The following is a 13,647-nucleotide window of genomic DNA, read 5'->3' on the forward strand; positions in this document are numbered from 1 at the left end:
CCTGGGAGCTTTGGGTTGAACAAGATTCTTCTGGTTTCAGCTGAAGAGGGGGCAGCTAAGGAGTGCTGTGACTCTGAGGGAGAGAGAAATCAATAGCCCTTGACTGGAAAGCACGGTTTGTTCTTCCAGGCTAGGGCACTCAGTATAAAGAGAACAAAGCTGTGTGTACTAAAGCAGAATTTCCATTAAAGGCCAGAATCTCAGGAGGTCCTTTCAGCTTGATGACCATCTTCTGCAGGTTTCTGTACAGATAGGACAGATATCCTGTGGGCATTGATATTTCGGGTCTCAGAACAATAACTCTATGGTTCAAATGAAATCTTCTGCCAAGGCTGGTATCCATCACTTTGCTCTCATGACCACTAATGGGACTCTGAGGCATGCCAAGTCATTCTTTCTGGACTCAAGAATTGAGAAAGAGGCTGAGCTAAACTCATAGATAACTTTCAAAAGCTTGGCATCGAGCACTGAAACGTGTCCCACTAGACTACCTGTCCTTTAGTGGGGTGATCCAGCTGCTCACCTCTGGAGCAGGAGTCTCAAGTAAGGCCAAAGAATGGTATGGGATGCAGAGCTCATAGCAGATCCCTATCAGGAGACAGAGTTTCTGAATTCTCACTAGGTATCAGAAAGGCAGGCACTGGGTGGGAGATTTGGAGGTGCAGCCTCCCAGCCTGGACACAGGGTCAGGCAGGCAGGCAAATAAGCAAATGGGGGTGCTAGAAGGTGGGTGTCAATGGTAGAGATTGCCCTCAGCAATCTCCAAATGTTTCTAGAGGTAAGGTTAAGGTGCTTGGACTGCTCTGCTTGCTTATGTTCTTCACTTTACCAAAGAATGTTAAGAAAGATATGTAGAAGGTATTAGAAGTTCCTCATAGTTGTACAGAGCCCTATGGGTTGCAAAGGGCCTACTTTTCAGAGCTGTCACCTCCTGAGTCCCTCCCATATCCCCATGAGGCAGGCTGAGCAGGGGAATGTGCCCCAGCTGACAGATGAGGAAAGTGAGGCACAAGGGGGAGAGACTTACCTGCAGCATCGCAGCTAGGCAGTAGTGGAGCAGGCACCTGCCTCCAGGCCTTCGGATCCCAGCCGCCCCAGGGGGCTGCCTCTGAGGTGCTGTACGAGGAGGTGACTCGGGCCAGCTCATGAGCAAAGGAGCTGCCGGGCAGGAAGGACTCACTCCCCAGGGCCTGGCGGGATGGGGGCTGTCGCCCCAGGCTGACCTGGGGAGGCCTGGCTTCCCCAAGCTTGCAGGCTTTGTCTACATGAGTCTACAACAACCGATTGAACAATCCATCAGCTGTTTGGCCACAAAAGGCTTCTGACTGATTTGTCACTGCCCTGACCAAATAATTCGGTTCTTTGAGTATTGTGGTTATACACATCAACTGGTCTGGGGAAACAAAACCAAATATCTTTGTGCTCTCAGCTTGCTATGGATCATAGACTCCTTTGAGGATCATTTGGAAGGTATGGTCTCTCTTCATAGAAAATGCACTGACTGTGTGACATCTCCTCCTCCCTGTACCAATGATTTTTTTTTTTTTTATGTATTTTGGTTGGTTTGGAGGAATACTTAATGGCCATAAAAGGATTTCAAATGAGTGATGTTCTTCTTTAAGCAATCACTGTCTTGTTGGAAGCAGGAATAAAGCTAAGTCAGATAGCTGGTTCATTGACAATGATTTTGGCATATTCGTATCCCTCCCACCCTTACCCCACCCTCATAACAGAACATACAACTCAACCATGGTTTGTAGGTACTAGTGTGTAGACATGCTGAGGTGAGTGCAAAACCAGTCAAGCATGTGCCTCCTATCAGCTATACCCTAAGCTGCATCCCTCACTGCACCAGACCTGGACAGGGCCTTACGGTTTTGGGGCTAGTGTGGACATGAGCTCCCTTGCCATCTTGTCTTACAAGACAAGAATTTCACCAGTTCTGAGTGTGTGAAATGCATGACCCAGTTCCTCCAGCTAGAAAATTAAAATTACCTTATCCTGATGCCCACATTAGCAAAGGCAAAACTCAAATAGGTGGCCAGCAGAGCCTTGACACTCTGACAAGCACAGAAGTGTCTAGCAGCAGTAATGCCTCAAAGGACAGGGGAAGCCTGCATGATGGGGAGCTGTTCTTCTTTTCCTGTATCAGGCAGTGTCTCTTGTTTTTCATCTTTGAGCTATAAGTAGTCCACTGTGTCTACCAAGCAGCCCAGGGGAAAGGGGAATATTCATTCCCTGAATCCAAGAAAAACGTTCGGATGCATTAAACTCACTACAAGAAATACTTAGTGACCATCTATGCATATTATTTGATATAACAATAAAAACTATACCAGTGCATTTATTAATCATTTACTGTACTCCTTGGACTAACTAACTCAATGACTTTAAACATTTGGTCTCACTCTGTCCTGACAAATAGTTATCTATGAGGTAGGGGCTATTACAGTCTTTACTGTTCAGATGAAGATATGGAGATCCAGAGAGATTAAATTGCCCAAAGTCACACAGCTATTTAGTACCAAAGCAAGATGTAGACATGGGTTTGCTTCATTCCCAAATCCACATGGAGCATGTACTCAGTTACTAACTTATGATATGGAATATAAACATTGAGGTAGAAAAATGTTATAGTGAAAGTATAGATGAGGTGTTCCAGGGGAGGTTCCAGTCATTTTAAGAATGAATTATTTATATTTAAATATGGCAATAAGAAAATGACTATTTGGAATATTTTAGAAGTAATACATGCCTATCTAAAATAAACAGGGCAACAATCCCCCTCCTAAGCCCAAATATTTCTTTTATATTCTGATGACATTTGTCCCAATTAGTCAGCTCAGTACCACTCTACTTGGGTAGCTCATCAAGCTCTCATTTGTCCTTGGAGAGAGGCCATCAAGGTGAGACAGAGGAAAACTGATTTTCTAGAATTCATAACTCTTCATGCGTATATGCTTAGCTCCTTTGTAACTCTGAATACTATTATATAGCAGGTTTTTAGAAACAAGTTCTTATGGGTCCAGACTGTCCTCAAACTTACTGAACCCACTATATAGCTGAGGATGACCTAGAATTCCTGATCTTCCTGCCTCTACCTCCATAATGCTGGGATCATAGGTGTGAGACTACAAACATGCCTTTAAACACTAGAGTTTGGAAAGTCCTGAAATACACATATTTCTCAGGTTTTGAAGACTTGCCCCACTCCTTTACGAGATTGTAAAAGCAAGAAATTGGGCTTATTCATAGAGAATGAAAGTTTTTTTTTAAGTTTCTCAGGAATCCTCTGTAATTTCATGTCTTGCAAAGGTTAGTGATGAAATTACTCAAGGAATGGTCTTCCATTTACCTATCAAAGTTAGGAAACTAGTAAGGAGACATGGGGGAGGTTTTCAATGTTTGCCTGGAGTAGGATAGGGGAGAGCAAGGTAGAAGAGGGAGTATGAGGAGGGAAAACTAACATGAAAGATGTTTGAATAAACCATATGGAAACCTATTATCATAGAAGATTAGTAAAATGTATACCTATACACGTATAAAAGGAATTTAAATGGAGTTACCCTATAACGGGGGCAGGGGATGACTCCTACAAACACCATAGGTTATGAAATAAAAGCCCGGTGCCAGGCATGGGTTACTTCTTTATGAGTTGTTGGTCAGTGGAGTCCTCTGGACTTCTAATAATTACAGACTATCACAATTACTCTTGGTTACTCTTCTAAACTTGATGGTAACACCTCATTGTTGAAGACACTATATACCTGAGTTATAGAACCTGGAGAAATCCAGCTCGTACTGATCTGGAAGCATCATCCCTACTGACTAGCATTCATAAGATGGAAGATACTGCGCATGCTACTAAAGGAGAAAAGGAATCCTTAATCTCATTCACCTCTGAATGCTGTGAGCTTCAATAGCAGTGGCCTGGCAAGATATGGCAACAAGCACAATAGTGGCACAGATGTTATAGTGTGGCACAACTACTTTCTGATTGGATTTAAAGCCTTCTCTATAAGGTAAAGCTATCCTGGTGTTGTTAATAATGGTCCAAACTCCATGGCTGGTGAGTTCCATACCACTATTAGTGTGTCAGATGAGCATAGTATTAAATGGTCCCCTAAGTTATTTTTATTCCCATAGATTACTGCATTTCTTAACCCTCATCAGAGAAGCTTCTTTTTGCAATAGAAAGAGATTGACATGGAGACCCAGAATTAGTTAATATGGAGAGAATAAGAGACTATGTGTGCTTAGACTTAAATGGGACACCTATTTCACACCCCTTCCCCCAAAAGCTCTGGGTGGAAGATTGTAAGAGCAAAGGTAGTAGATGACTACACAATACAGAGTTTTCCAGACAATAGGGCAGTCACACACAGGAACTCACGGTAGCTGTGAGTACAAGACCTGTGTAAGCACTACACATGCACATGCAGGCAACACCAAGTGAATTTACTGGGTTAAAAAAAAAAGAGATGTGATATTGGAAGTGAACAATGTTGATTGGGGGTCATGGGAGGAATTAGAGGGCAGGAAATGGGGGTAGATGTGATCAAATCACATTTTATGCATGTATGAAATTCTCAGACAATAATAAGGAAAAAACATAAAGAAATGGACCTCCATCAACATGAGCATATGCTTACAGTGCCTTAGTAGTCTATCAGGCAGAAAAGCCTGCAGATGGCACATGGAACCAACCATAGCAGATGGCTCAATGGTATGGGCAGCCCTATTTTAGTAGCACAATCATAAGTGGCCTGGAACTTCTCATTCAGGTGCAGCAACATAGGAGCAGGCACTTTGAAAATCACTACAACCCCCAGTTGAAGCACAAAGTAAAGCAAAGGAAGAAATGCTATCCTATAAATGTATCTCACATATAACAATAGATTGATCTTATGACTAGAAACCTCTGGGAGTTAAAACGTCCCCAACAATCTTTTTTCTTTGTATGACAGTTTTAGGCTATGTGGTGCAGTTTCTGTTCCCCATCCACTAAAAAGCAGAAAACATGCACCTTAGCTACACAGACGTCTTTCAGTCATCCAGAGTAAAAATTGAATACCATCTCTTTCTCTCCTGATTGCAGCTAGCTGAAAAACCTGTGTTGAGCTAGTAGCAGAGCTGGAGGCCGAGCCAGGGTCTGACTTAAAAAATAAAACCAAACCCTAGGCATCTAATCATTGTGCTTTAAGATGAGGTAGTCTCCTACCAACTTCACGTTCCTTCTGTCCCCTTGCTGGGCAGAGTAAGCACTGCTTGTGGGCCCTGGGTTTTCAAAGGAGCCATCTAATCCACAGTCAACTTCAGACAACTAAGGAAGGGAGTGGCAGAATTTCCTTTGGAGACTTCCGGATTTAAACAGCAGATCTAATGCTTGCATCTAAATTCATTCCCTCCCAAATATCCATGAAACTTCAGCAAGCCCCTGTGTTTAATTTTACTTTTAAAAACAAATTCCCACAAGGAAAGGGAAGCTAAGAGAGGAGATAATAGCACCGTAATTTGTGAAGCTAAAAAGCAGACCTACTAGGTATCACTATAGCTCCTATAGAAGAGAAAGAGAGGTCAGAGGACTGCTTAGACCCAGGGCCCCAGTGCAATTTGGGATGCATAGCCAGACCACATTTGAAAACAACTGCAGTAGTGGTACCACCAAACAAACTCCTCAAACAAACACCATGCAGATAGAGCAGAGCAGACTGACTACTTAGCCTCAAAGAAGGTAAATCACAAGTCAACAGAGGGGAACATGGCAAAACAACTTGGTCTATGTGCTGAAATCTTCACCATGCTCTAGAATAGGAACCTCAAGATACTCTGGTACTGGGAGGTGAGAGGAATGGGGTGGCTGCTGGCTGAAAGGTATTGGAGAAATTAACAGGTCTCTGCATCCATGGGTGTGTGCCTCTCCCCAACCCTGGCAGAGATGAGGCTTGATCCTTTGCTTGCCCCATCTCTTCTGCAAGCCTGGCATTCTGTCCACAATTTTGCCCCACATCCCAGCATGGAGGTAGGAACTCTTATCTCTTCTTAGGTTTGTTTTTCTCTCTCTCTTTCCCTTAAAGTGAAGCTAGGGACAAAGGAGCACTGGGAAAGCTCAGCTTTCTTTCCTCTGGAGGCCTTCAGCTAGTAGTGGCTTGTCACTTCTTTTAGCAAAGTGTAGTGGCATATGTTTATGATTCCAGCACTTGGGAGGCTGAGCAAGTCTGAGTGCTATGAGTTTTAGGCCAGTCTGAGCTAAGAACAAAACCAGAAAAACCCTAGATAGTAGTGAAACTATCTAGAAAAAAATGAGAATGATTCTCTTAGCATTAGGGTAATGAGGATCCTCATGTGGTGGGTGGACTGTGGTCATTAGGGACATAGTAGGGCCGGCATTTCGTTTCTCCAACCTGATCAGTGGATACAAGTTTTCTACTTTTTACTTCCTGTTACTCAGTGTATATAGATATTCCACACCATTCCACAGCCATGCTATGTTTCATAATAAAGGAGGAAAAGTTATATATGCAGTCTGATAACAATATGCTAATGAGAAATATATATATATATGTGTGTGTGTGTGTGTGTGTGTGTGTGTGTGTGTGTGTGTGTGTGTGTCTGCATAGAAAAAATAAAATCATGTATTCCAGTAGGCTAGCAGGAGTTATCCTTGGGTTATTATATATTCAAATTTATATATTTTATTATTCCTTGAGGTTTGTTGGTTTTTAAAAATAATTTTTTGCATTTTTCTAGTTCAGTTCCAAAAGAACAGATTACTCTTGGAATGAGAAAGTAATAAGCACATTAAAAACCCCCCACAAAGTCCTCATGTCAAAATTAGTACAGATGAACATAAAGCCTGTGTAAGGACCATGTGTGGAAGTCTAGGCAGAAGACTGGTTTTGTGAATGTGAAAAATGGAGTTATGATTTATGCTCTCATAACTCCCCACAGAGTCTAGAGTTACTTCTGGAGTTGCCTCTGGGAAGTCAGCACTAAGTGTGGTCTCTCAGAGAGTAGGTACCCAGGAAATTTCTAGGCTATTTTCAATGTTTTATTTCTTCTGTTGGTCGATAGCCTATGTTTTATACTCTCTTTCATATCTACAGCATACATTCTACAATGGATTTCCTTGAGAGTCCTGGCAGTAGTAAAGAAAGTGGTATGTCAAAAGAACAATTCAAGTTTAGTGCTTCAAAAGTCACTTTGGTATTTTGTGCCAATCATTTGTCTTTCTGGAGCTACTCCAGGTGCAGTAGGTTTGGAGTGGGGCATGAAATTTAAAGCTGTGGGCCCGAAGTTGCACATTATCAGCAAGAGGTTGGGAATATGCCTGGTGCTGGCACTCTCAGTTCTGGTCTGGAATGTCCATCAACTCATGCTTAGGATATGGGGTCTGTCTTCTTCCCATGGAATGTATCTTCAGACACCCAGGCAGGTGGTTTGCTAAGACTCCTATATCATGGCTGCCTAAAATCCTTCCTTTCTACTTCCAGTGAAGACCTTGTCTTCTGCTTCTTCCTTCAGACCTCTCCCACCTCCTTTTCTAACATGAGGGGCAGCACTGGGTCACCCATTCAGGCTTCATTCTCTGTAGAGAAAGGAGAGGTCACACTGTTTTCCCAAGTAGTCAAGCAAGCTGAAGCCAAATTGGGAGAGCCAGCAAGATCCTAGAAAGCATATTTTGCTGACACCTAGTCCTCTTTGGGTCTAGAATTCTGGAATACTGCCTTCTCAGCAACAATGACTTCTTCCAGCTCTCAACTTGGTAAATGGTTGCTACAGAGCAAGGCCCAAGATCCCATTCATTAGAGGTAGATCAAGGCATAAAGCAGAAAACTCAGTCGTCAAATTTTACATTAGGCTGATGAAACTTAACAGTGGACAGAGACTAAAGGCCTGTGGACAGAGCCTTTGGGATAGCTCCAGGGCTGGGTGAAGATGCATGGCCAGATATCTATTCCAGCTAGCATTGCCTGGAATGAGTTGCAGATGTCTGGGGACATGTGTCTACCTCAATAGTAGGTGGATCAGGAAATTGTGGCTTTTAGTTCTACCCTGGAGTTATAATGATCTTATCAGGTTGTGGGGTTGGGGTATGACACAACATGATGGTATGAATAGCCGTGGTAGAAGCCTAAGGCTGGTCCATTCACAAAAGTTCCCAGAACCAGGCAAAATACTAGTATATAGTGATAGGCCAGCAACTATAGGAGAGATATTTGGGTGTACCCTGGCCCCAGAGAGATACATGCTGGGACAGACTATTTTTTCTTGGCACTTTCCTTTTCTTTCACAACTCTATTTTCATTACATTTCTAAAGTAATTTTGTGTGCATCTATGTGTATTGTGTGAGTGTTCTCATAGCACAGCCCATGTGTAGAGATCACATGGCAACCTGTGGGAGTTGTTTCTCTCTTTCCACCATGTAGGTCCCGGGAATTGAACTCAGGTTGTCATATTTGGTGACAAGTGCCTTTACCAGCAGCACCATCTCTCTGACCCCCATGCCTGTTATTTCTTAAGCAATGCCAATAGCGTATTTGGGACAAATCAGCATGTGGATTGCCTTATAGTACTAAAAAAGTTGACAATGCCTCAACAGCAGAATCTCAGCAAATCTGGGCCTCGATGTTACCCAGTGCTGAAGCACTGGAGTAACTGTAGTCAACGTGAAAATAAGCAGCCTGCTTAGAATTCTCTTAAGACAGGCACAACTAAAGCTGTTATACATAACTAATCCTTCAATGCCAAGGTGATGCCACATGCAACAAGCATCAAGGGATTTCAGGAAAATATAACTTCATTTAGTATTGAAAATGAGGTACAAGAAACTAATCAGAGAGCAATGAGTATGGGATATAGCTTAGATAGAGTTAAAACACCTCTTTGTTTAAAGGAAACTCAATGAGCTTAAAGAAAACATGTTGATAATCTAATAAGGAATCTTAACAAAAAGATGGAAACAATTAAAAATTGGGAAATTCTTGAGCTGAAAAATACATTCAGCAAAATTAAAAAAAAAGAAAAAAGACAACAAAAGCAGGATAGACTAAACAGAAGAAGTGGTCAACTTGAAGATAGGTGACTTGAAAATAAGCAGTTGGAGAATATAAGAGTGAAAAGGAATGAAGAAAGCTTGTGAAAGCTTTGGGATGGTATAAAAAGAGCAAATATTTGGGTGTTCAAGAAAGATGTGAGAATGCCAAAGGAGTGAACAGCTTATATAAAGGAATAATAGCACTAGAAAGTTTTCCAGCCCTAGAGAAGGGTTCAAGTATCCAGGCAGAGAAAGGCCAAATGGCTCCCATTAAATTTAACTCAACTTTGCCTACACTTATCTTATAAACAAGGTCTCAAAGGTTGGGGAAATTATTACAGTAATAAAGGAAAAAGAAATCTGTTAGCTGAGCATACTATATCCAGTAGAGCTATCTTTTCTAGAAAAGGAAGAAGGGATAAAAGCATTCCCAAGCAGAAGCTGAGAGCAGATCTTTCTGAGACCTTTTACACAAGTAAACACTAAAGCAAAAGATACTAATGAGTAAAAATTCAACATTCAAAAGGAAGTGTAATTACAGAAATTGAGAATTATCTAATTCTGTAAGCATGGTACATAAATTATTCATAGCCTTAGGATGAAGACTAAAGCAAAAAATGAAAAATATGAATGTATTAATATACTAAAAGATGAGCAATACACAAAGTCATAAAGTGGAGTATCAAAGATTCAAAACATGAGGAGAAATGGAGTACAAATGGCTAGTGTTCTTATTAGTATATTTTCTCTTACTCTTTTGATTCTGTAGTTATCTTTACAACCATGCTAAGAAGCTAACATTTAGAAAATAAATTATTTTTATATGCCTCATGGTAATAAACTAAATATCTATAATGGTAAAGTCGGATATAAGTCAGGAATCAAACACGTGACTGGACATCCAGTTAACCACAAAGGAGAGGAGGGAAATTAGACTACAATATGATTAGAAAATAACTTTAAATAACAATGATAGTAAGATCTTACATACCAGTAATTACCTTAAATGTAAATGGATCAAATTATCTAATTAAAATGCAGAGTGATGAGACGGATTAAAAATGAAAGGCCCAATCACATATTGGTTACAAGAAACTAATTTATCTTTAAGAACACACATATACTAAAAATGAAAGGATGAGATAAGAACATTTCATGTAAAAGGGATTACAAAAAAGAAGAAGCAGTCATACTTACATCAAATAAAATAGATTTTAAAATCCAAAACAGTAAAAAGAGATAAAGGAAGGTTATCATCTTGTGTCTAAGGGGTTTGGATTTTAACAGCTCATTAACACCTAAACTCATCAGTTGAAGGCTCTCCCTCCAGCTCATGGTGCTATTTGAAGGTGGTGGAATCTTTTGGAGCAGGGTATAGTTATAGGAACTAAAGTCATTGTGTGTGTGTGTGTGTGTGTGTGTGTGTGTGTGTGTGTGTGTGTGTGTGTGTGTTGGGGGGTATCCTTGAAGGTATTTGGGGCCTTGGCTTATTCCTCTTGATTTAGCTTCCTAGACACAAGAATGTGAAATAGTTTGTTCCACCATTCACTCTCCCTCTGATTTTCAGGTTCACTCTAGGCACAAAGCAATGGGGGCCAAGCCACTGTGGACAGAAACCTTGGAAACTGTGAGCCAAAATACATCTCTCCTCCTTTTTGGTTGTATCTAGTATTGTGGCACAATGACAGAAAGTTGATGAACACATGTACTGGATATCTGAATGTGCAAATGTATAATTCAAATTTTAATAGACCTATAGGGAGAGCTAGACTCCAATATAATAACATTGGAGACATTAACACTTTACTTTCAACAATGAATGGATCATCCAAATGGAGAATCAAGAAATAGATGGCAGAGTTAAATTTCAACTGAGATTAAATGGACCTAAGAGTTATCTATAGAACATCCCATTCCAACAGCTATAGAATACACATTTTACTCTGTGCAGAATATTATCTAGGATAGATTAATAATAAAAGCATTGAATAGTATATACTATACAGTACTCCATGAAATAAGTCTCAATAAATTTAAAAGAACTTAAATTATTTTGGATATTTTTTCCTAATCATAATGCAATAAAGTCAGAAATCAAGAAAAAGAGAAACATTTGAAACTATAAACACATGGAAATTAAATAACTTGCTTTTAAATACCTAATGAGTCAAGGAAGAAATCAAGAAGGAACATTTTCATTTATTATTATTATTATTATTATTATTATTATTATTATTATATGTGTATAAGTGTTTTGCCAGCTTGTATGTCTGTGCACCACATATGTGCAATTCCCACAGAAGTCAGAGGAGGGCATCAGATCTCCTGGAACTGGAGTTACAGATGATTATGACCATCATGTGGGTACTGTGAATGGAATCCAGGTTCTTTGGAAAGGCAAACAGTGTTCTTAACCACTGAGATATCATTCCAACCCTGAAGAAGAAAATTTAAACTTACTTGAAACATGTAAAAATGAAGAGCCAATCTATGGGATACATCCAAAGCACTACTGAGAGGGAAATTTATAACAATCAACACCCATATCAAATAAGAGAAAGATCTCCAATACTGCATCCCAAGGACCTAGAAAAGCTAAAATTCACTGAACCTAAATTTAGAAGGAAAAAAATTAAAACTCCAAGCAGAAAACAAACGAACAAAACAAAACCCCAAAGAAATAGAGACTAAGAAAATGTAGTCAAAACGATCAATGAAACAGAGATGATTCTTTGAGAAGACAAAAGAGAGCCAGTGAGATGAGTCAGTGGGTAATGGAACTTGCTATGAAAGCCTGGTGATCTGAGTTCAATCCTGGAAATCAAATAAAGATGAAAGGAGAGAACCCACTCCACAAATGTGTTATCTGACTTCCATATGTGTTGTAGCATGTGCGCTCCCATATCATGCAAACATAATAATAATAACAGCAGCAGCAGTAGCAGTAACAACAATATTTTGGAAAAAAGATAAAACAAACAGGTAGGTTAGGAAAAGGAGACACAAATAAATAAAATTTAAAAAAAATGAAATGCAAGATGTTACAACCAACACCACATAAATACAGAATAGACATTATTATGAATAACTATATAGTAAGAAATTTGGTAGTTTAGAAAACAAATTCCTAATAGACATATATATCTTACCAGCACAGAATCACAAATAATAAAAAATCTGAACAGACCAATAGCAATAGGATAGATTGAATCAGCAATATAAATGTGCTCCATTAAAGAAAAACCAAAGACTATATGGTTTTATAGTTTAAATAAAGCCAATTTTCTTGTTATTTCCAAAATCAGAGGAAGAAGGGATTTGTCTAAACACATCACATGAGGCTAACAATAACTTGATTTCCAAACCAGATAAACACCCTAAACAAATAAATACTGTTTTTAATAAAAATCCTTAACAAACTATCAGCATACAAGTACAACAGCATATTCAGAAGGTTGTTGACCATAACCATATGGAACTTATAAAATGGATGTAAAGGATGGTTCAGTATAAGCAAATTAATAAACACAATACACAACAGCAACAGAAGAAAGTATAAAAACCATATGATCTTCTTAATGAATGTAGAAAAGGCACATGATAAAATCCAACATTGTTCATGATAAAAACATTGATCAAATTAGCCAGAGAAGAAACATACCTCAATATCACAAAGTCCATTCATGATAAACCAGCATTAACCTACATGAAATGGGAAAAAGCTGAAAACATCCTCTTCAGTGTCTGTACAACAAGGTAAGGATGCTCACTTTCACCATTTTTTTTTGGTGGTTTGTTATTGTTCAAGTCATGTTACGTAGCCCAGGTTGGCTTTGCATTCTCAATTCTGAAGCCTCTGCTTCTTGAGTGTTGGTTTTACAGCCATGCACAAGCATATTTGGCCACTTTTACTACTTTATTCAAAATAGTCCTATCTAGGACACATTCAAATTCTAAAAGAAGTCAGATGTCACTGCTTTCAAGTGATATGATCTTACATATAGAAACTTCCAAAGCTATTTTATACTAAGTAAATTTACCAAAGTTGCAAAATATAAAGCAGCACGCAAAATGATCAGAATTATTACATAATAATTATGATTTATTTGAAATAGAAATCAAGAAACAAATCCCCTTTGCAGTAGATTAAAAATGTTACCTATGCACAAGTTTAACTAAGGAGGCAAAAGACCTCTATCATGATACATTTTAAACACTGAAGAGAAAAACTTAAGAAGATAAAATTAAAATGACATCTTTTGTTCATAGATTAGAAGAATCAATATTGTAAAATGTCCATGCTACACAAAGTGATTTAGATTCAATGCAATGTTTATCAAAAGTCAGATGTTATTCTTGATAGAATTAGCAAAAACAATTCTAAAGATTGTATGGAATTACTCAAACCTACAAATAGCTAGAGCCACCTTGATCAAAAAGAACAAAGCAGGAGCTGTTAACAGGCTAAAATGTTACAGTAATTAGAGCAGCATGTTAGTGGCATAGCAACAAGTACATAACAAATATATGAACTAAAATAACAGAATAGAAATCATAAAAACCATATCTATCTATCTATCTATCTATCTATCTATCTATCTATCTATCT

At 39.1% G+C, this 13,647-nt stretch overlaps 1 protein-coding gene across 10 annotated transcripts in view; it reads right to left on the bottom strand.

Moving 5' to 3' along the window:
• Mamld1 (mastermind like domain containing 1) overlaps nucleotides 1-13,647 on the bottom strand; it is a 130,713-nt gene that overhangs the window by 9,038 nt on the left and 108,028 nt on the right. For 3 of the 10 annotated variants that reach the window (XM_076562510.1, XM_076562511.1, XM_076562512.1), the window contains one exon: nucleotides 1,028-1,271. The exons of the other annotated variants lie outside the window; for them this stretch is intronic. In XM_076562510.1, coding sequence (XP_076418625.1) covers nucleotides 1,028-1,271 — 244 coding nt within the window. The remainder of the gene's footprint in view (nucleotides 1-1,027; nucleotides 1,272-13,647) is intronic. 10 annotated transcript variants of the gene reach the window in all.

Source organism: Peromyscus maniculatus, chromosome X, assembly GCF_049852395.1.
Source record: "Peromyscus maniculatus bairdii isolate BWxNUB_F1_BW_parent chromosome X, HU_Pman_BW_mat_3.1, whole genome shotgun sequence".
Classification (NCBI taxonomy): Eukaryota; Metazoa; Chordata; class Mammalia; order Rodentia; family Cricetidae; genus Peromyscus; species Peromyscus maniculatus.